This window comes from Mytilus edulis, chromosome 13 (genome assembly GCF_963676685.1).
Source record: "Mytilus edulis chromosome 13, xbMytEdul2.2, whole genome shotgun sequence".
Lineage (NCBI taxonomy): Eukaryota > Metazoa > Mollusca > Bivalvia > Mytilida > Mytilidae > Mytilus > Mytilus edulis.
The window spans coordinates 61,553,227-61,578,533 of NC_092356.1; the positions used below are offsets into that span (position 1 = coordinate 61,553,227).

The 25,307-nt window shown below is 33.9% G+C and overlaps 2 protein-coding genes across 2 annotated transcripts; one reads left to right on the top strand and one right to left on the bottom strand.

Moving 5' to 3' along the window:
• Positions 1-523: 523 nt before the first annotated feature.
• LOC139500451 (uncharacterized) lies at positions 524-10,933 on the top strand. The gene is made up of 2 exons (XM_071289189.1): positions 524-713; positions 7,686-10,933. Exons 1-2 carry the CDS (start codon positions 524-526, stop codon positions 10,931-10,933), a joined length of 3,438 nt encoding a protein of 1,145 aa, XP_071145290.1.
• A 2,536-nt stretch (positions 10,934-13,469) lies between these two features.
• Positions 13,470-19,450, bottom strand: LOC139502255 (uncharacterized). The gene is made up of 2 exons (XM_071291688.1): positions 19,372-19,450; positions 13,470-15,264 (listed from the first exon to the last, which is right to left on the bottom strand). The coding sequence occupies exon 2, from the start codon at positions 15,257-15,259 to the stop codon at positions 13,568-13,570; it is 1,692 nt and encodes a 563-aa protein (XP_071147789.1). The 5' UTR covers positions 15,260-15,264; positions 19,372-19,450; the 3' UTR covers positions 13,470-13,567.
• Positions 19,451-25,307: the final 5,857 nt, after the last annotated feature.

Below are 25,307 nucleotides of genomic sequence, written 5' to 3' on the forward strand. Positions count from 1 at the left end.
AATAAGAAACTTCTAACAACAAGGAGGGTATTATTACACTGGCTTTTAAAGAATTTAATACTTTAACTTTTTTACGGATTACTATAGACAATGGCTTCTCGGGGGTAAATAGGGAGTCATCAAGTCGATATTCTCCAGATTCAATTACAAGCAACATACGAGAAAGCGGCTCTTCATCTTGGTCAGTCAAAATATTCAAGGAAGAACTTAAAAATATTGGTATTAATATTACTTATATTTGGTGCAATGCAATAACTACAAGGAATGGTTTCTCCTCACTTGAAAGGTATGTCGGTTCAAGAGGCCAATGAAAACGATCCTTACTTTTGCCCTTACTGTCAAAAAAAGAAGGTCGAATGATACCAAAGGGACAACTTGTTTGTATTACTCCACCATTAAAAGACAAAAGAGGGGGAGAAGAAAAGTGATTTAACAGGTTATCTAACTTTTTTATTTTTTTTTATATTTTTCAGAATGTCTGATTTAACAGAATCATTCCAGTCATGTTCCGACGACAGCAGTAATGAGGGGACACGATTTTGGAGCCTTAGTAGAAACTCCCAGCCGGGATTGGGTATTCATCGATCCCTTTGATGTGTCCGTGTTGGATGCCAACAGAAGAAGAGTTGTGGTCAGGGTGAATCATGCTAGGGTGGAACAAAAGGAGGTAACAGTGGTACAAGAGGTAAGAGCTGTAGTGCAGGATACTTTGGGTAAGGACAAGGCAGTGAATGCGGCTGCATGCAGAAAAGAAAGAGGAATCTTGCACACTTTATATCTTAAGTTCTTTGCAAACACACATTCTATTTTCTTTTTCTATAATTGTTTGAATAATATTTGTATTTCTTTTAATTATAGACTTTAATAAAGATACTATTTGCGAAAATATCACAGCCCATAGAATGTAAAGTAGTTGTAAGATTAGCGACCTTTTCTTTAAAGACAAATTAGTCTCGATTGTCAGAGCCTTTAATATTGAGGTCACTTGGATATGAAAGATGACTTCTTCCATTAAAAACAGGAATCAACAAATTAACAATTACTATGAGGTCTAAGTGGAGCAATTTTTGTCGAGGCTTCGACTTTTGTCGAAAAAGCGAAACATAGCGATCCTACATACCGTCGTCGTCGGCGTCCATAAATATTCACTCTGTGGTTAAATTTTTAGTAATTTTAATAACTTTCTTTTAAAAACTATCCTGGATTTCTAACAAACTTGGACAGAAGCTTGTATATGATCATAAGATAGTATCCAGAAATAAATTTAGAAAGAAAAAAATCCTGTTTATTCGTATTTTACTTATAAAATGGACTTAGTTTTTCTGCCAGTTTTTTAAATTTTAATAACTTTCTTAAACTATCCTGGATTTCTACCAAACTTGGACAGAAGTTTGTTTATGATCAGAAAAAAATCACTTTATTTCTAAAAAAAAAAAAACGTTGTTTCATTGTTTGATTTTCAAAAAATGTAATGAAATGGAATTGACATGAAGGAACTATATTGTAAAAGTACGAGGACTATTTAAATCATTATCTGGTCTCTAATTGTAACCCAAAAAAAGTCATATTAGGTTAATAATTCATTTCATTAAAACTGCACTTTACACGAATAATGACCATGAAAATGAAATAGTAGTAATAGCTTCATACATAACTTAGTAAGCAATATACATAGACCCTTTCATACTATGTAATACATCACTCTTAAACAAATATATTGTTTCGAAACGAGTTGTCAAAATCAATTAAAAATAAAGCATGTCCTTAAAAACGACTACCATGAAAAGTGTGTGACTAAAACAGATTAAGGGGATTATTAACTATTCATTAGACTAATTTTATTTTCCCTTTGGAATATGCTAGTTCAATATGGAAATCGAATTTTTATCATTAAGAGTAATCAAAAGTACTTGTGAGAAAGATAATATAAAAAACAACATATTTAACAACAAAGACATACTAAGTACTTGCAAAACACTTAAAGTCGGGATAAAACATTCTTACGAAATATATTTAGAAATACAAGTTCATATGATCTAATGTGACATGTACATAATGTAATCCAGTTTTACATTTTTAAATTAAATTGTTAGATAAAGATATAGCATTGTAGTCTGTGTAGTGAGTGTAAATTTTGTAGGAGTTATTTTGTATTAATGAGGAACAAAAACTGGAAATAAACATGTATCACAATTTTTCTTTGTGTATTGTTGAATTGTGCTCCTACTATCTGTGGTAAATTTATAGAATCTTTACATGTTTTTTTCTAAATCAATATGTTTCCTTTTTATGATTTATTCATTTGTGCTATTTCTCCAAAATACTCATACCGTGTTGCTTTGGTCTAGGTACCTAAGTATACAGACAAAGTAAACCACCTCTCATATTTGATCGCCATCCATTATGTGAAGTCCAATTATTTAAAAATGCAATTAAAAGTCGACTGTATATTGCGAATATTCTGTATTTCAATGCTTCACTTGTAAGAAGCCCCTGTGAAATAAACCGGGAACCGATCCTTAGTTACGTATAACACAGACACTTCATAACGGTCAACCCAACAATAAAACGGTCAGATAAACTTCAGAACGGATGGCTTCAATTCTAATTTTAGAAACTTACACTGTAAGCAACAATCCTCTATCAAATAAATCTTATTGACATCACAATCCCTGGATTATCCTATCATCTTGGAGATATTTCTTCAGTACAGACGCTGCTGAAATATTCTCCGAGAGGTATATGTCATTATAAATGGTATTTGAATAACGCCACACAGAGGTGGAATTGTAATAATCTATTGTGTCAATTGGGGCACATGAGTTCACCTCAGTTTTTGGTAGGGTTTGTGCTCCTCTTTTTTTTCTGTATAGTTTACTATCATTTTCTGACGCGTTTTTGATTCTACATGCCTTTACCAACTTATATTTACATCATTTTCATTTGACAACATATACAATAGTTTAAAAAGTTTGCTGATAATTTAGTTGGTTTGCTAAAAAGTTGTTTCCACCTAAATGAAATCATATTTACTTTAATACCAGTGTCTAAGTTTATGCGATATTGTTCAGGTCAGCATAAACTACTTGACTACTCTCGCCAGTCTGCCATTATTCCCAAAATCTAAAACTACTCAACTATACAATAAGAAGAATTTTGCTAATTTGTCAAGTACATCTTATTGACAATTAATATATAATATAAAAAAGATGTGATTTGATTACCAATGAGACACGCCTTGTTTTTCTTCTTTATTATCAACCCATAAATTGTCAATGTAGCTTTACGTCTATGTGTGTTCTACTGTAAATGCAAAAGTTTTCATTGGTTTTTGTGTTTTTCATATAAAAGAAACTGCACTAAGTTTTACATGAAGCTTTTCACTACAAAGATTGAGTGTCAAGTTTCTTTCCATGTGCATGATAAACGATTGAATATACTACCTATCTCGTAATTTGAAAATGCATGACTCTATGACATCCATGACTCTATGACATCCATGAACAAGACTGAATAGTATGCCCCCTTTGTTAGCTAGAGTGTCTTCAATCTTAAAAGATTATGAAATATTGGTAGAACATTGTTTTTTTCACATTGAATTACGGCACTCTACTGTACATGTATCGTGTTAAGCAGTTGTTCCTTTTTTTAAAGTCCCTAAAATTCCATTGAAATGATTTTAATCTTAGGTAAAAACTTAACAAAAAGTATAGTATGTGCTTTTGTACAAAGAGTTTCCATATTACTATATCATGTATATTCATCCGTTCATTTATAACAAAAAAGTATGTTGTTCACAGAATATTACATCTAACGAAATATACCATTGAAAAAAGTGTTGAACAAAAAGTAGAGGTTGTATTGGAGATAAAAATGGATAATTGTTCTTGGTTTGGACATAAACCTATCTCCGATCCGTCGGATAGTGTATAACTTGCGAACATTTTCTTCATACACCTTCAAAATCTATTCCTGCATATCCTATGCATAAAATAGTAGGTATGTGAAATTGCTTGTATAAACAACGTGTTTAATGTTTACATGCAGGTAAAGTAGTGATCTGGTCCCGTTTGAAAAGGTAAAAAATGAGCATTTCTAGATCTCAGTCTGTCAAAATGTATAATGCCCCCACTCTACATAAAGATGATCATAATTCTATACATCTTTCTATGACTTTGATATCACTTGTCCCAATATGAAAACACTACACTATAAAAGTTTTGGGATAGATCAGTTGTGATTTTTTGAATTTGCTTTTTCTGTTGTAAATAAATTCCCTATGATATTAAAGATTATCGTTGATTACCTCAACGAGATTGGTTTTCTCGCTTGAGCCGGTACGGCGAAATAAAACCCAATCGAGTGTAGATGACAAATGATAATCTGTTTATAGCTATCTTACCATGCAATGACGACGTTGTTAATTTGATGTCGATGGCATAAGCAACGCCACGTACACCCTTAGTTTTTAGCGATAATTTCATATCACTCGTCTCCGCTTGGAAAGGAAATAATAAGTCAGCAAGATCAAAAAAAAATTGTGTAAACTAGTGTTGAAACTTCATGTCTCCTTGAAGCTGTATTGTCATTTGATGTGGAAGATTCCGGTGAGCGTTTCATTGGATAGAATAATCGAGTGTGTTTTAGAGTGGGTGCTTTTTGCGGCTTTGAGAAGAACCTGGTGATGCACTTTGATGGAGTTTGACTGTTGGTGGCTACGGCCAAATCATTTATAGAGGTCTCCTCTGTGATTTTCCTCCATGTTTCTGTGCATTGAGCCTCAACCGTGACTTTTCTGACCATGAAAAGAAAAAGAAAGCATTTTCTAACTTTAAAAAAAGTATTTTGAGTCGTTTTTAACTTTTTACGAAATCAAAAGCACATGTCTTAAAAGACAAAAAAAACCCAGGCAAAATGAAGTACTTCTAGTTTTTAATGTCTTATCATAATATAGTGGATGTGTTTGAACTTAAAAGTATCAGATAAAGACCGACTTATAAGCAAATCTATTCTATTTTTATTAAAAGCAAAATCTGACACCCCGAGCGACTCTTCATATTTTGATGAAAACCTAGTTTTAAAACCAGTTAATTTTAAGTAAGAAGCTGGTATTTGGTTAAATTCCTTGATAGGAATTCAATTCTATAGAAATGCTACGGGAGGAAGTCGTCTAAAGAAGTTTTTTATCCAGAAATTTGCGTATGAAGCCTCAAAATCTGCAACTAGGAAAACTAGGGAGAGGTGTTTGAGGAAACAGAGCACTGAAAACCACTGCTTACGCTTGGAGGAAATAGATTATGCTTCAGTTCATTCCGTGAAATACATTATATGGTACTTAGAATTCTAAAATAAGAAATGTTAATACTGAAACTTACTTGATAATTTTTCTCCGCTTCGCAATTGCCACCCCGTGTCAAACATAGCCGACACCCTGCATGTGGCGTTCTACACGGTGTTATATAGGCTTATTGTATTATGTTGTGTTATTTGTTTAGAAGAATTTATAGTTTATCATTACAAAGTTCTATCCGTTTATAACTATATCGTATACATTTCATTTTTCTATCGTAATTAGCAATGTTGCCAATGTAAAACAATTATGACCACATATTGTCTAGGCTAGTTAAAAAGTAAGGGTGAAAATACCTTTGTTTGGAGTTTGTATTTCTTTTTCATTACTGTTGAGCCAGAATCCTAAACTCATCATGGTTTTTAAATCATCAAACATTCATTGGCAAAATATAAAGCAAAACACAAATTATTTTGTTTGTGACGGAAAGTATTTACTCATAACATTGAGAATGGAAATGAAGAATATGTCAAAGAGACCAAAGAGCAGATAACAGCTGAAGGCCACCAATGGGTCTTAAACGCAACATGTATATTCGAAGAAAGAACAGTCATAATACATCTGTTGGAGAGCTGTCTCATTTGCAACTATTCCACATCTTCTTATTTTTACATAAACAAAAAAATCATAAAAAAAAATGTTACAGCAGTGTAGCCCTGGTGTTCAAGTTTTGTTCTTATTTTGAACATAATATGGCATATTACTTTTAAGTTTTATTATTTTTCAAGATTTCATGTACTTTGAAAAATCATCAGGAGGAGCCGCAGGCTATTGAACTCAAATACGTGTGTGTTTCAGTAGATAAATACAGTAACTCTTCAAAAAAATCTTAGCTCTAAAGATTTCAACGGTAGCATTTATCTTCCGGACTTGTTATCTTCTGAATGTTTGTTTAACAATAGACGTAGATGTTTAATTGTAACTATTAAATATAATAAATCATTGTAATCTTTAATCTTCCCTACTAAAGTTTATGTTACCGAAGAATGTTTTATGCAAACAGATAACTGTATCTTATTACTATTTTGTATATAATTTCAATGACTTAACGAAAATATAATATATCATATAGATTCTACTAGTGTATTTACTGCAATGTGACAATCAAAATTAAGGAAAAACTATTAATATTTAAGTCCCGGATTCAGGACCTTTTGATGGATTGAATCAGATTGTGCCATGTCGATGAGTATGTAGAAGTGCTAGATGTTTCAGTATTGTATACCATATGTGCCATAATCTACATTGTGACACCAAACGTCTTCAAATCTTCTTGTTTTTCGTCCTTTATGTTATACATTTTTTCATTAAGTAAACACCAAAGAGGTAAGATAGACATTTATATATTTTTGAGTTTAGATTTTAAAAAAATATCTCACTATTGGAACATGTTTACAAAAATTCTAACAGTGTTGTCTTATTTATGTATATGTGTTTATACATATTTGTTTTTCGTTCATTTTATTATACAAACAAAGCCGTTAGTTTTCTCGTTTGAATTGCTTTACATTGTCATATCGGGGCCTTTTATAGCTGACTATGCGGTATGGGCTTTACTCATTGTTGAAGGCTGTACGATGACCTATAGTTGTTAATGTCTATGTCATTTTGGACTCTTGCAGACAGTTGTCTCATTGGCAATCATACCACATCTTCTTTCATTATTATATCTGGAATCGGAAGAACTTCCTAAAACGATATATACATAATTATATATATATATATCGTACTGAAATAGAATTGACAAAAATGAACTATTATCTAAAAGTACGAGGCCCTTTCTAAATCAGCGTGTATTATCTTCTTGTAACAAAACTAGGTTTAATTATGATTTGAAATAGGGATAAAGTATAAACGTCTTTTACTGCACTTCATTATATTTTTTTTTATGAATAATGCACATTAAATGCAATCAAAGTCATAGCAATATAATTTTAATTCCTAATTGATTGTGCAATATACACAGATGCTTTAATGTTTTATGATATATCAATGTAACTTATTTTAGAGATACCGTGTACTTTCAAAGTTGTAAAAAATTTGGAGTCATATAAAAGTTATGATATACAATGTTTTTTTCGCGCAATTAAGGATCGGATTGATCTTGGTTTGCTATTTTCACACAATTGTACCATAAAAAACATTTATACATTCAAACCTCTGCATATCAAATATGAAATATTTAGCGTTGTCGTTGTAAGACAATTTATTTTATTTTTCAGTTCTTCTAATCATAGTAAATTATTTATAATAAAGCAGTATTTGTATACTTGAAATTTTGTTATTTGGTAATATAGGAATATCAAAACCTATAAAAACCTATTTTGACGCACAGAGAGATCTGGTCAGACGGAGGAGGAGACCATCCAGGAAGCAAACCACAGTGATGATAGCCTCCCTGTGACCCAGGGTGAGGATGAGCACGAGGAACAGCCTACAGAGGTAGAACAACGTGACGAGGCAGAAGAGATAGAGAGGATAGAACCAACAGTCCATAGAGAAGACGGGATAGAAACAACAGTCCGTAAAGAAGACGGGATAGAACCAACAACCCGTAGAGAAGAGAATGAGCCACGCAAAGAGAAAATCAAATGGCCAACGAATGCAGACAAAGCAGCTTGGAAAGCGCTTGACGAAGATTTGGAAAACATCTTAGAGGCAACATTAGCAGGCAGTGTAGACAGAAAGATAACAGCAATGACGTCCATTATTTACAGCGTAGGAAAGGACAGATTTGGAGTGGTACCACAAGGGAAACAACCAACAAAACTAGGCCATAGTAACCGGAGACAGAAGAAGATCAAGGAATTGAGAGGAGACCTGAGAAGGTTAAAGAAGAGGTACAAAGTCGCCAATGAGAATGAAAGGTTACCATTACAGCAGTTAAGAAAGGAAACTAGGGAGAAACTTAAAACACTTACAAGAGCAGAAACGCATAGAAGAGATAGAAAGAAAAAGGCAAAGGAGAGAACAACATTTACAGCAAACCCATTTCAGTATATGAAGCGATTATTTGGAGCGAGAGGATCTGGCAAACTGGAAAACTCGAGGGAAGAAGTGGAAGAACATCTCAGGAAGACCCACAGTGATGAGAGACGAGGAGAAGACCTGGAAGAATGTGAGAAATTGTTAACACCAGAGGAGCCAAAAGAACAGTTTGATGAGTCAGACCTGAAGTTCCAAGAAGTGCAGGACGTAGTGAGAAAGGCAAGAGCAGGGTCAGCACCAGGACCAAATGGTATTTCATATAGGGTATATAAAAACTGTCCCAGACTGATCAGAAGGTTGTGGAAGCTATTAAAAGTAATTTGGAGAAGGAGAAAGATGACACAGTCATGGTACAAGGCAGAAGGATGTTTTATACCAAAAGAAGAGAACTCCAGGAAAGTTGAACAGTTTAGAACCATCTCCCTATTGAACATTGAGGGGAAGATATTCCTGGCAGTTTTAGCAAGGAGAACGACGAGGTACCTGCTTGGCAACGAATATATAGACATCGCAGTCCAGAAAGGAGGCATGCCTGAAGTATCTGGTTGCATCGAACACACCAGCGTTATTACACAGATTTTAAGAGAAGCAAAGGAGAAGAAAAGTGACTTAGCAGTGTTTTGGCTAGATCTGGCTAATGCTTATGGGTCCATACCTCACAAACTAGTAGACCTGACATTGGAGAGGTATCATGTTCCACCAACTATCAGAACTATGCTGCGAGAGTATTTTGACAAGATTGAAATGAGGTTCACAGCTGGAGACTTCACCACAGCTTGGCAGAGACTTGAGGTTGGAATACTAACGGGGTGTACAGTATCAGTAGTCCTGTTTGCAGCAGCAATGAACTTGATTGTAAAATCAGTAGAAAAACCAAGTAGGGGACCATTATTGTCATCAGGGGTCAGGCAACCACCAGTAAGAGCTTTTATGGATGATATGACAGTGACAGCAAAAACAGTCATAGAGGGAAGATGGACTTTAGAGGAATTGGAAAGGATGATTAAGTGGGCCAGGATGAAGTTCAAACCAAGTAAATCTAGAAGTTTGATAGTGAGGAAAGGCAAAGTGCAAGATGAGACATTTGAGTTAGCAGGTGAAAAGATACCAACAGTTGGAGAGAAACCAGTGAAATGCCTAGGTAAAAAGTTTGATGCAACACTAGCAGATATGGTAAACATGGGTGAAGTTCAAGTGCAATTGGTAGAATGGCTGACGAAGATAGACAAAAGTGGGCTCCAAGGAAGATATAAGGCCTGGATATATCAACATGGGGTCTTACCAAGGATATTGTGGCCATTACTAGTTTACGAGTTCCCATTGTCCAAAGTTGAGGCCTTAGAGAGAAAGATCAGTGCATGCCTAAGAAGATGGTTGGGTGTGCCAAGAAGTTTCAGCAGCATTGGATTGTACAGCACAGGAACAAAGCTACAATTACCAATGAAGGCATTGACAGAAGAGTATAAAGTTACAAAGACAAGACAGGTTATGACGTTGAGAGACAGCAAAGATGCTAAAGTGAGAGGAGCCAAAGTAAAGATCAGGACAGGAAGAAAATGGAAAGCAGAGGAAGCAGTTAAGGAAGCTGAGACTAGACTAAAGCACAGTGTCATCGTTGGTGTAACAGCAGTTGGTAGACAGGGATTTGGTATGACAACAAAACCAAGGTGGGATACAGCAAATGAGAAGGGACGGAGGGAACTGGTGCAACAGGAAATACGACAGATGGAAGAAGAGAGTAGGAATGTTAAGGCAGTAGGAATGAAACAGCAGGGTAGTTGGTTGAATTGGCAAGGAGCGAGAAGCAGGGCTTTGACCTGGAGCGAGATTTGGAGTATGGAGGGATACAGATTGAGTTCTCTACTAAGATCAGTGTATGATGTTTTACCAAGCCCATCAAACCTCTATACCTGGGGGTTGATAGAAGACCCAACGTGCACCTTATGCAAAGACAAACCAGCATCTCTACAGCATGTGTTGTCAGCATGTCCAGTCGCATTGAAAGATGGAAGATATACATGGAGGCATGACAGTGTATTGAAAACAATAGCAGCAAAGTTGGATACCACCAGGAGAAAGAAGAGAAAGATGCAGAAGAACATCACATTTGTAAATTTTGTGAGGGCTGGAGAAAAGAAAGACAACCAGGCAGAAGGTTTAGGGATACTTGGAACAGCATCAGACTGGCAGATGACAGCAGACATACATCAACGCATGAGTTTCCCAGCAGAAATAGCAGCAACATCGCTAAGACCAGATATAGTCATTTGGTCACAGGGAACTAGGCAGGCGGTCTTGCTGGAACTGACAGTCCCATGGGAAGACAGAATAGAGGAAGCTTATGAAAGAAAGATGGCAAAATACCAGCAGCTAGTAGAGGGTTGCAAACAGCGGGGATGGAGGACGTGGTGTTTGGCAATAGAAGTCGGATGCAGGGGCTTTGCAGGACAGTCAATGTGGTGGGCACTTAGGACCTTGGGAGTAGTAGGAGCAGAGAGGAAGAAACTGATTACAGAAGTGTGTAGAGAAGCAGAAGTGGCATCACAGTGGATTTGGAGGAAAAGAGACGAAGTGTGGAAAAGTACAAAGTGTTAGAACAATGAAAATTTATTGTGTAGATAATGGACAGATTTAGATATACAGAACAGCATTCAGTTACAGAAGAACAGCAATGACATCAGCTGAGACATCGGAGCCGTGTAGGCCATCCAGTTCCAGGTTCAGATTGATCACCTGAGCCGGCGCACCTCTGGAGGTTGTTGTGGAATAGCGCCGAAACAGCCAAGGAAGGAGGACCCCACCTGATGATGGAATTGGATTAGCATTCCTTTGATGTTTACAAGGTAAAAAAAGGTAAGTTTCAAATTATCTGCCTATATCCGCTAGATATACGATGGATAAACTCATCATATATACCAGGGTTAAATTTTTGTGCGTTTCGTCTAAAATGACTCATCAGTCACGCTCAAAATAAAAAAAAAAGTTAAAAAGGCCGAATTGAATACGAAGTCGTAGCGCATTTAAGATTAACACATTATTTTCATTAGGTCTTCCTTTTATAGTTGGATCATAGGCAACCATGCCATATCCCTTAAATAGAAGTATATAACTGTTGTACAACTGAGCGTTTTAGCGCTATAATACCAGGTTCAATTAACTATTTTCCACATTTGAAAATACCTGTTCCAAATCAGGAATATGACAGTTGTTGTCCATTCGTTTGATTTTTTTGTCATTTGATTTTGTCATGTGATGAGGGACTTTCCGATTGAATTTCAGTATTTTTGTGATTTTACTTTTTTTTGTTTGTCAAAAACATACATAATGACGTATGGTGAAATAATCAATCAAAATGGAAGATCAATATGTAGAAGAAAAATAGCCATTCTACACACTTTCAAAAATGGTAATGCTAAAATATCAATGACTGATTAATAATCCTAGAAAAGAAAGTAAAACGGATCCGTGTTAGCTAAGCATGGACACATGACCTGTATTTTAATATGATTCTTCATTATATAAAGACATCTTATGTCAAAATTTCTTTTACATACGACTGTATATTGTGAATCTACTGATACTCAATGCTTTATTTATAAGGCGCCTATTCCCTTGTGAAATCTGTGAAATAAACCTGGACTTATCATTTGTCATCATTTGTAACGCAGACATTTCATGCTACATAAACATGGATTTGAAATAATGCCTTTTGTCAATTGGAGCACACTGAGTACTCCCCAGCTTTTGATAAGGTAAGATCTTAAGTTTTCTTTATATTTTTTTGTTAATGTTGATTGTCTTACAAAGATATATATATTTAAAAAAAATCATTTATGCAATACTTAAGTGGTATTGTATATACGACATCGCAATTCGAGACCATCATATCCTTATGCATTCTGGAGAGAGATTGGGCAATACATACATGTGATATGCATTAAGATAGATAAGACATATGGGGTGAGAGCGAAGCTAGAATCCCCATATGGAATTTACTGACCCCATATATACCGTATTACGTCACTAGCACACTATGTAACGAATTTATCTTACCGACTATCTTAACGTGTGAAATTAAGACTAGTGATTCTCAAAATGAGCAAGTCTTCAATACTCTTAGCATTGAGAAAATACTTCCATTGATCCTACAAAAACAGATGCCAACAATAGCGACTTGTAAGGTTTAAATGTGTTTTATGAATTTATTTCAATTTTAATCATCAATTTCTTCGTCTGTTGGAACTTTTAAGTTTTTTTCTCAGTACCGTTTTGTTTTTATAAAGGGACATAACACCATTACTAACCGTGTATGAAATTATCCCCGCCCCCTTCTTACCTAATATAGAATATAAAGGGACGCAACTCCACTACTAACCGTATATGAGATAAGCCCCGCCTCCCTGCTAACCTAATATCAAATATACACGGTTTGCACGCGGACGCTTTTAACCAATCATATTCCTTGAAATGTATAGGAGGTAAGATAAGGTGATATATTCGTTACATAATGTGCTAGTAACCTAATACGATATATATAGGGTCCGTAAATTCCATATTGGGATCGTACTATGCAACTTATATTCTTCCAAAGCTTCTATAAAGGTTTAAACACAGACATACATACATACATACATACATAGATACACAGAGCAAAATGTGTCCACTATTTATAATTAAACTGATTGTATTTAGCCAGGCCAGTACACATTGGAATTCATATATACAATGAAAGTACACAACTGTCACGATGTAGATTTTTGGGTCATATTCATAGGTTCCTTGAACATCGATATATTTTGTCCAAGCTACACATAATATAATTATAGTTCACACTAACAGATCGTCGTTGTTATTGAAAGTTTATAAATAACGACACTCTATTTTGTATCTGCAACAAACAATCTAATACTTACAGATTCTTATACGGTATCGTAATTAATTTACTTTTGGTGATTATCTAATAACTATGGTCACCTTAGAAATAAAGTTCAATTCAATTTTGATTGACAAAAAATGCAGCATATAATGTAGAATGAAAAAATGTAAAAAAATCACTCTTTAGTTAATTGCGCTGTACAATAGAACGCATACAAGTAACGAATGTTAAATTCACTTTAAAAACAAAATAAAATATCTTGTCATTGTAATTTAATTATTGATGCGTGAATAGAACAACAAATTTGAATGAATGGTACAACTTGTTAGTTACTACATAGTATCCGACAGTTATTACTGAACATCGTATACGAATACCTGACCATCAAGTTCATTACAAACTAACAACTGATTTCTTTTATCACTGAAATGAATGCAATACGGACGATTCAGGCCACTACTTTTGTCTAGGATACGTTTACTTTGTTGTCCGTCTGATGATATCACTGTTATACCACCAGCATTATTAGCAGCAAATACTACATCGTGAAATCCAGATGTGATACCGTACACTTTCGTCAGTAAATCGTTTGTTGTTGTCCACTGAGTTTTTCCTTGGTTATCACAACAATTTACACTCTTATTGTTATAGATCGGATAATAAATCTGATCAGAGCTTCCTACGCTCAGGTGTGTTGTTGAACTGCTTTTGAATTTAATGTCTGATATCAACGTTCCCGATATTGTTATAATTCTTATACCTTTAAATCCATAACGTAGGAATAGTTTGCCGTCTTTGTATGCTATTCCACATATCTCTTCCAGAGACTCGTATATTGTTTCTAATTGCTCGTTCTCAGTATTGAACGTAACGACTTTCTTTTGATTAATAAACGAAATTGCAATCATATCATTATCTATATAGGTAATGTCGAAAGGTTCCCATTTCAATTTAAATTCTTTAATACGACTCCTGCTCTTGTTGTACATTAGAATTGTTTTGTCTGTCTGATTAACCAACAATATTTCCCCACCAGGTAAAAGCTCACACCCGGTCAATCTGATTTTTTCACTCTGAACTTTAAACGAAGTATTTTTCTTTAAGGTAATTGAGTATATGTCTGTAACGTATTCTCGTCTTTTGCTGGGTAATATTATTTGCGCCTGCTTTTCTGTGGTAACTTCTGTGCACACTGAACTGTCAAATGTTTTGACGGACATTTCACCCCAAACATTGACGTCCTTCTGCAACGATTTGAGACAATCTGATACTTTTAATTGTACATCAAATGTTTTCATTTCAGGTTTAGTTTTTAGATCTTTGATATATGAAAATTCCCTCGCGACATCCTTCTCGATCTCACGAAGAGCCAAAAATATTTGTAAATCTGAAGCATGACTTTTCATCTGACATATGTTGTTAATTGCTTTTTCAACGTTTTTAACTTTACTATCTATTATAGACGTTAAACCTTCTACTGTTGTCTTGACCTCCAGCTGCTTGTCTTTTAAGTTCTTGTTCATTTCTAATTCCAGAGCGTCCAGATGACTGTTGATCTGTTTCCTTAGATCTGTTATTTCTTTCTGGTAGGTTATAGTTTTCTCATTAATATGTTTTAAGTTCCTACTTTTTTCGTCCGTTATCTTTTGGTAAATGCTTCGGATTTCAGATAAATTTTGCTCAATATTTGTTATCGATGACGATGTTTTTATATTTTGTACAACATCGCGAAGCGAATCGATCTCACACTTGTGATGATCTTCTTTCACACATTTGACACAGCAAGGAGAAACATGGTTGGTGCAATAAAATTCATACTTCTCCCCGTGTACACTGCAGTGGTGCTTGATTTCCAGTGCAGATCGCGGGAGATTTAAATAGTCCCTAATCGCTATTGTTTTATGATTTTTTGTTAGTTTCCTACGGCTGTGAAGATCATCGCACGTGATACATAAAGCTTCATCACATTCGGAACACCACGATGCTGCTGGTTTAGAGATATTCTGGAGTTGACAGACATCACATAAGGGTTCTGCTGTCGCCATTTTGCCTGTTAAAAAGAAAATACCAATGAAAATCAAGAAAGTGTCAAAAGAAACTATTTTATAAGATAAAGGATTCTGATTTGCAGGTCCATTGAAAACAGAGAGAGCATATACCAAAAAATTACGACAACGAAAAGACAAAAAATAATAACAAAATATTACATAGAAAAGTATATAAGATTGAGCAACACATTACATCAAACAGGATGCCCATCGGGATTTTCTCTTATCGGGCGTTTTAGTCTGTTAGCAATATCGATGATAACGCTGATGATAATTGAATCAGTCATAATAAAGATTAACGTGTCTTTTTACATGTGCTGTACGGTATCGTTTTATTTTTTGCTTATTTCATATAATGTCTCAGTTACTTATTTCAATGACAAAAAGCCTTTATGAAAAAGGTTTGTCAAATGTGTTGACGTCTTTTCTATTATATTTATGTGTTATGGAAACAAAAATTAATCACCGCCGTCATTTATTAGATTTAATTTTGGTCAACATAATCTGTACGATAATTTACGTTTGAAGTTGGATTCATAACAAACTGCACATATATATATTATAGTTAATTGCTATTAATAAGTATTGCAATATGCATTGTGTTTAAATGCAATATCAGTATTTAGTTCTATTTAATCTTTAATCAATCCTAATTTTGAGATATAGTTTTTCATATGTGACGTAATTTTTCTGCTGTTTCAGAAATTTCATATATTCAAATGTGACGTAATTTTCAATGTCTTTTCACCATCATATGTGACGTAATTTTTAATGCATTTTCACCATCGTATGTGACGTCATTTTCATAATTTACTGCGTTGAGGCCTGGACTGAGTCGGGTGTGTCTATTCTGTGTTGGTCATTCATTATGTATTCGTGTTTGTTTTATGTAATAAGTTAATACTTCAGTTTCATTATGTATATCTGTTATATTCATTTGATAAAATTTACTGTTTGCAATAGCATTAATTCATTAATTGTTCTAAATAATAAGGATGTTCTTATCCCAAGCATAAAAACTTAGCCGTATTTGACACAACCTTTTTTCAACTTTTGATTTTTAGTGCTGTACAACTTTGTACTTTTTTTCACTTTCGATCTTTTATATCTGGGCGTCACTGGTGAGTCTTGTGTGGACGAGGCGCGTTTTTGGCGTATTAAATTTTAAATCTGATGCTTTTTGTTATTCATTAATCGTGTGTTTCTTTGTCTAATACGTTTTCCCATTTATTTGTATTGTAGTCCTGTAATATTATGTTGTCATGTCTATGTTATACTTAACATTGCCATTAAAGTGCGAGGTTTGGCATGCCACAAAACCAGGTTCAACCCACCATTTTTTCCTTTAAAAATGTCCTGTACCAAGTCAGAAATATGGCCATTGTTATATTATAGTTCGTTTCTGTGTGTGTTACAATTTGACGTTGCGTCGTTTGTTTTCTCTTATTTTTGAGTGTAAATTGACATTGCGATAAGACGTGTCACGGTACTTGTCTATCCCAAATTCATGTATTTGGTTTTGATGTTATATTTGTTATTCTCGTGGGATTTTGTCTGATGCTTGGTCCGTTTCTGTGTGTGTTAGTTACATTGTAGTGTTGTGTCGTTGTTCTCCTCTTATATTTATGCGTTTCCCTCAGTTTTAGTTTGTTACCCCGATTTTGTTTTTTGTCCATGGATTTATGAGTTTGAACAGCGGTATACTACTGTTGCCTTTATTTATACTTTTTTTTTAAAGAAATTCAAACTGGGATTTACAAATAAAAGAATTTTCCAAATGTTTCATTGATAACAAATAATATTGTAAAATTCATATTCATATACGGCCAATAGCTTGAAACCTGTTATCATTAAGTTGTATCCACTAAAAACTTTCGGTTTTAATTTTCTTATTTAAAAAAAAAAGATGGGTTCAAACTCTTTAACTTCATCAAGGCAGCTTGTTTCGGTTTTCATTTAATTCTTTAATGGAGAATTCTCTTTCTTTCTTACTTGTTAAAAAATGATACACTTTTTTAAAGTTAAAAATAGAGGCGAATGATTTGAAAATAAACTTACAACGCATGTAAAAAAAAAAGACAAAGAAAAGTATAGAAAACACAACATAGAAAAACTTAGGCCTGAACTAAACGAACCCCGACAGGTGTTTCGGAAGGGAAAGCAGATCCAGTCCCGTACTCTGCACCCGTCTTGTGTTTCTAGTACAAACTAAGGTTATTTTTTAAGCATGTATATGTGTTAACTTACGTAATTTCTCTACTCTTATTATAGTTTAAGTCTCACTCTTTACGATATCACAAACAAAAATCATAAACGTTATGATGTGTCAACAAATATCAAAGACAAAGATACTTCATACGCAATTAAAAATGGTCACATTCTACATAAAACCGATACAGGATGTAAAAAAAAAGAAGGTAACATATGATATAAGTTACACAGTGTGCAATTGTCCTAATACGAGAATTTATCGGGTCAATAAAATTCATATCGGGTGAGGCGAAGCCAAACCCGATATGAATTTTATTGACCCGATAAATTTCGTATTAGGACAATTGAACACTGTGTAACGAATTTATCCTGATTTTGTTATATTACATATCATTATATTGAAATTAAATTTTAGAACAACATCAACAAATATATTTTAGATATTTAATCTAAAACTATGAAAAATAAAAAAAATATTATGATTAAAGCAACTCATTTTTTTTTATTAGGTCAATGGTATAAGGGAGATAATTTCAATTGACGTAATAAATAAGGGAGATAATTCCAATTGACGTGATAAAAAATTGTACTGAAATTTATTAGGACAATATCAGCCAATCAAATTGCGAGAAATTACTCTAAATCAGGATAATATAATTTTATTGGTTTTCTTATTGCATTCCTCATTTAAATCATTCATATATCATTAGTATCATAATTCTAATAATGACAAGATCTAGCTTGCTAGATAGTTATCAAAGGTACCAGGATTACAATTTGATACGCCAGACGCGCGTTTCGTCTTCATAAGACTCATCAGTGATGCTCAGATCAAACTAGTTATAAAGCCAAACGAGCACAAAGTTGAAGAGCATTGAGGACCCTATAATTATATCAAACATTGTGTTTGTGAAAATTAGCGGATAGAGTTTTGAAATGATAAATCCTGCAGAAATTTCCATATATATATAATAGTTTATGTTTTCCTAGATAACCATTTATAAAGTTTTGTAAAATCAATTCTGTGAATTAGTGCACGAAAAAATCATGTTTGATTTTTATATTCTAATTTCAGCTTTATTTATAAAAAACTACTCTCACTTGCATGGAAGTGAAAAGTTCATTTTTAAAACGCGAGGTATAAACTAAGCAACTACAGATTCTACCACTGCACCGAGTGTGATACGATATTTATCCACTCGAGACCTATTTTTCTAATTTAAAAAACGAGGCTCGACGAGCGATTTAAAATTAAATGCCGAGAGGTGACAAATATTTGTACTGCATGAGTTATGGCGGAGGAATCTGTTTCTCTAATGATTTTAGACGATATGCAGGCAATCCAATTTCTTTTTTTCAATTGAATACATAACGATGGGTTTTTTTTTCATGTGACGTCATCAGGTATTGTCGACTTTTTCATGACATCACCGTATGATATTCAGAGGAAGCAAAAAAATCATAATTACGTCATTTTACGACTTAATCAATTTTTGACCACCTGAGTACTGAGATCAAACGAACCACACATTGAATGAATAAAAATATTAGCGGATTCGTCAGGATAGCGATAAATCGGCTAAGAATACGAGAAATCATCATATTTAACATTTTACTGTTAAAAATGAACAAATGATATATATATATATATACAAATTAAAATCAGATGTTCTCAAAATGTCATATATACATGTACAGGAACAGGCAAAAACATGTATACATTGTAGTACTCCGTTTACTATATAAGTATCTGGAACAATGTCATGTGTAATAAATTGATGAAACAGATGCTTGCGTATTTATAGACTATAATTCTCGCTTATTATTTAATTCTTCGTTTCATTATCATAAAAAAGAATGCAATATGAAAACAAATGTTTATGTGAAAATGTTCTTACCCAACAGATTGTATTCATGAGCCCAACAATGATAAACGAAAATGTCTGCCCGACAAACAAGGAAGTTCAATATACAAGGAGGTCATGTGATCGTATTTGTGGCCTGTACACTACCTTTTTCTACCCTACTTGTAACCTATCTCAGATCAACAATTGAAATTGTTGTCTTTGTTTAGTGTTGATATTAATGTTCAAATCTCAGCACAAATTTTAAACTTGCAGAGTTAATTATATTCGATGCACTCATAATTCAATTACTGAGTCTGAAACATACAAATATTATATTCATTATATATAATATATGTTCAAGACCGTATGAGTATTTGGACCGTACGCGTACGGTCCAAACACTCATATAGTCTGGAACATATACAAATGATAATCCACAGATACTTTTTCTAGTAAAAACAGGCTTCATTTTTAATCGAACGACATATAAAAATCATCATATGCATATCATGTATATGTTGTCAATATCGCATAAAGGCTTCATATCAAATCCCCCCAAAAAGTCAACAAAACAAGCTTACAGTGTGCCGGTTACAACCAGATTAAATTTGATGTTACATCGTAAAGCGGCAACTAGGACTTCATTACAAAAAAAAACAAACACTAGGAATATTGCCAATGATTGGGTTTCGATTCAAAGATATAAAAATGTTTTATTTTTTCTTCATCATCCGTTTCTATTTTATACAGCCAAAAAATGTTAATTGTGTTTGAGACCAACTTTTCAGTTTTTTTTTTGTTTTTTTTGCATGGAGGATTGTCGTTTGAACAACCGTATCACTGGGGTAAAGCTGATGACCGTAACTGCATTCACGGTCATCCCAAGATGTCGGATGAAAAATTAGGTCAGTTTCTGTATTGTCTGTTCAAGTGTTTCTATATCATTTTCTTTACAAATAATACATTGAAACGATGTAAATTTTTAAAAGAATCACTCGGAAATCACTAATTACTTCCGAGAAATGTGCATGAAACGGGAAATTCGATTTGAAAAAATCGCCAAGATGACCGTAAATCACAATCGAGATGACCGTAACAGAATCAGAGATTCATAACAAGGCTGACCGTAACTGCTTTTAAGATGACCGTAATTTGTAAATGATGACCGTAACTTTTAAAGGATGACCCTCAATTCTAAGAAACATCCGTATTTATATAACTATCTTTTTATATCAAATGATTAATCGTGTTGGTATACACATATAAATATGAGAGTTTTATCCTATAGGTAGAAGAAAATAAGACGTGCTTCAAATGCAAAGATTACCATATGTATCTTTTTTACAGTAGAGGGTTTAATTTTTAAAATGAATTTGACAAAAGACATTCAAATGAACAGGAAGGGAAAAAATGCTACAAAAGCGCGATAAAATGACACCTTACAAGCATAATGAAAAAAAATGCGGTGCACAGCCTTCAACTGCTCGACAAAAGATTTTTTGTTTTGTTTCTGGGATTCCTTTAAAAGACATATAATAAATACACACTTTTAAAAATGCCAAAAATGTGCATGTACACCCATTGGTATTATATCGTCTTTCATTTTGTCATGCAAATAAAATAACAGAAACATTTTGAAAATATCATTCGAATAAACTAGTGAATGTGAGCTCCAGCAAAGTAGATCCTTAAAATAGTATTGTACGAAAAGCGTATCACAAGGCGGAACGTTGTCAATTTGTATATATACAGAAATGTTATTCATACAGTCAGGATTCTACTTCTTCAAAATTATCTCCCCATTACGCCAGTTCATGCTCACAATCGTAGAAATGGAAGCCATTGTAGGGATGACGCTCTTCCAATTTTGCTCTTGAAAACTGATAAATTTATCCACATAGCACCATTACGATCGATCGTTATATGTCAGTTATATTTTAAAAGACAAATGTATCTACTAGCTAATGAGCATTAGTTAATGATCTTATCTGCATTGATTCAACTTAAAAATATTGTCTGTTCGGATGTCAGATGGAATTTTTGAAAATTCTTAAGCATTTAAAAAAATTCTAATTAAATATTTCGTGGAAGGGCAGACTAAACATTTTCAGTAGTTGAAGATTATAAACCCTAGTTATCACACACAAGAAAATCATATTTTTTTCGAAGATATCCATTTTCATCATCCAAATTAAAAGACTGTCGTCAAGTACTTTTAGAAAAATAGAAAAAAAAGCTATTCGAACACACCTACTCTGTTTTTGTGATTCTTTAGATAGGTATCTCACTTGACCCATATATTTCATCTTTTCGTACTGTCATTTTTTTACGTTATAAAGTCAACCTGTAGCTTTGATATATAATAATGATAGAATCTGAAGCGAGATGCTATATAAAATACTCTTGCTTTGTACGTTTTAAAGACAAAATATACACCCCAAACATGCCCTAACATAAAAAGGTGCACCCGATTTTTCTCGTTTCGATACAATCGTTACCTGTTTTGGGGAATTTTTTCTTGATTCACATAATGGAAGGACAGACACGAAAATTTCTGAACTAAAAGATTGATATGTTCTCCGTCCGTGATAAAAAAAAAATCGGAGGTTATGCATTTTCTACATCAAACTTATAGATACTATATATAAAAAAGAAGATGTGGTATTATTTCCAATGAGACAACTATCCAGAAAAGACCAAAATGACACAAACATTAACAACTATAGGTAACCGTAAGGCCTTCAACAATGAGCAAAGTCCATACTGCATAGTCAGCTATAAAAGGCCCCGATAAGAACCATGTCGTCGACTTGATATCTTATTGTTTTGCATTACTATGTAATAGATACATTGAAAACTTATGCAAATGGTGTTTTTAAAATAAGAAAATTGTCGTTTTATTTGTTTCTATTAACTTTTTAAAATTTTGTTACTATATCAAACATTACAGTTAACATTTATCGCTTTCTCGATAAACACAGAGCTTCGATTCTTTTGTTCTATTTCAAAAGTGTTTCCGCCTGCATATATCAAGACATATTAAGATTTTAATCTGCTTCCTCTGGAACCATACACATGGGCTCGATCACCAAATATTCGTATGTATTATTAATGTTTTTAATGCTCCATTTATTGGCATTATGTTTTTCTGGTCTGTGCGTACGTTCGTCCGTTCGTCTGTTTGTTTGTCCGTTTGTCCAGCTTCAAGTTAAATAAAATTGAAACTTAGTACACATTTTCCCCTATGGTATGATCTTTTTAATTCTAATGCCAAATTACAGTTTTATCCCATTTTCATAGTTCACTAAACATAGTCAAAATGATAGTGTAGATGAGGCATCCGTGTACTAGGGACACATTCATGTTTCTTCAAATTTTCGTCGTATCGCTGTCAATTTGTGTTAAAATTTTAACGTCGATATCAATAAATATTTCATTGTTTACGAGAAAAATGCAATTTACGGTCATCCTTTACAAGTTATCTTTTTACCAATCACGGTCATCCTTGTTTTATGTTACGGTCATCTTGAAAATATTTTGATTATGATTTACGGTCATCTTAACGATTTTTTCAAATCGATTTTCCCATTTCATGCACATTTCTCGGAAGTCATCTTGCCTGGGATGACCGTGAATGCAGTTACGGTCATCAGCTTTACCCCAGTACGTATTAGACAATCCTCCATGCAAAAAAAAACAAAACTGAAAAGTACAAACTGAAAAGTTGGTCTCAAACACAATTAATAATTTTTGGCTGTATAAAATAGAAACGGATGATGAAGAAAAAATAAAACCCTTTTCGCAATTTGTATTAACCAGCGTATTGTGTGTTGGTGGAGGTGCACCATAGGGTAGTCATGCATCTAGTGTATGGAACCGTTCAATGGATGTCTTACGCCGCTTTTTTGCAAAGAAAGCCGAGTGAGTGAGTCTCTGCATTAGCACACGGATACTGATATCATAAAACAGGTAAATCCTTTTGAGACCTCAGGGAAATGCAGCGTATAGGTCCATTGGTATGTGGACATGCACAAGCACTCATTTACCTTGGCGCAACTATGGGTCAAATAGTCATCAAGGAGAGGGTCGCCGCCAGGTTTCCCAAGAGAAGAAAACTTTGAAATCAAAATCAAAGGATAAATCAGATTCGCTAGCCATAGAAGGCATCTATCTATTGGAAGAAAAACCGTAACCCTAGTCCACCAGGATGGAGGTTGGGGTATGGGGTAGTCCAAATAGTTATGACGTCTGGCAAGGCTATTTCAATGTGTCCCAGAATTTTTTTTAAATAGCCTTGCCAGACTGGGGTAATCTCTTCTACTCGTGAATCAGCATCTGATAACGGTAACAAGGCTGTCAAAAAAAATCACCTTTCCTCGTAACATCCGAATACCAGAAGAGTTCTGCGCATATGAAGGAAGTAGTATGAAGCCAACAGGAAGCTGGTAGCACGAAACTTAACCGGCATACGAGAAACAAACTTAGAATGGGCTTTTGGAAAACGAGTCGAGGTGTTAAGAAAAATGAAGGAATACCAGCTGCATATAGCAGGCATAAGTAAATGTAGATGGACAAGGTCCGGCAAAAAATTGACAAATACAGGAGATACAATCATATACTTTGGTAGAAAAGACGACAAACACTAGGGAGGAGTTGCCATCATCCTAAACAAATCAGCTACAAAATCACGATTTAAGTATAATCCGGTCAATAAAGGAATGATAATAACAAGACTGAATAAAAACCTATTAAGACATCAATCATATAAGTATATGTATGCTCCATCAAATAAAGCTGATAAATGAATAATAATGGAATTCTATGAATGCTCGAAAATGAGACAGAGAAAATTCTCAAAAAGACCTAACAATCATCATGGGAGATTTCAATGCTAAAGTAAGACATGTTGTAATGGGGGAACGTGAATGTGGAATCTTAGATTTACCACATAGCAATTAATAGTAAATGAAGGATATCCTTACAAGATATGAGAGTAAGGCGAGGCGCCTGTGTAGGCAGTAACCATCATCTTATCACAGCAAATATCAAATTTTTTTGGAGCATGAGCAACTTGCGTTGTATTGAGATTTGACACAAGGCAACTCAGAGATATCAATACCAACCATGACTTCAAATAAGTATTTCTAGAATCGTACCAACATGGAAGAAAAGGAAATAGTGGATAAACAATTTCAAGAAGAGGTGACAGAAATGTTTAAAAACCCCAGTGAAAAAATCTAAAGTAGTTAAGAAAGCCACTAGAAAAGATAGAAACAATTTTTTAAAGGGATGGCGATAGAGGTTGAAAAGGCTGATTTCGATCAAAGAAATGTTTCTAAAAATAAATAGCATTCGTTCAGGAAAAACAACTTCAATAAGATTCAGCAGTTTATGATAACCCTTTTAACGCAAAAAAGTCAGTTTTTATCGTTTTCATGGGCCTCAATAACGAGTTCTGTCAATACCTTTACTGGTATCACAGGTCACTCTTCTTCTGCAGTGTTTTTGATATACTCCACATTTCTGCAGTGTTTTTGATATACTCCACATTGCAGATTATATATGGTTGTATACTCAGACGATTAGATTAAGCAGGTTGTGTCAAAAGTAGTAACTTGATTGTTGGGGAGGGGAATTTGCTTTCATTGAACCTTCCTGATTATTCGGTAAGTGATTTTTCAGCTGGCTTTCCAACTCAATAATGTCCTACTGAAGTTTTATTATATAAGCTCTGCTAGTTACAAGCTCTTTCTTTAACGTTTTTATTTTAGAATCAGCATTGAATAATTCACTGGTTTTATTACATATATGTCTCTGCCATTGGTAATATAAAATTAAAAGGTTGGTTACATAAAACACTTAGGTAAAGAGTGTAAGGGTCTTTTTTTCTTCTTAACTTTTTCACATTTATTCATGATATATACAAATGCTGCTGAAATCCATTTTGATAAGTTAGTTCTCATCTACTAGTATATGTTTTCAAACGA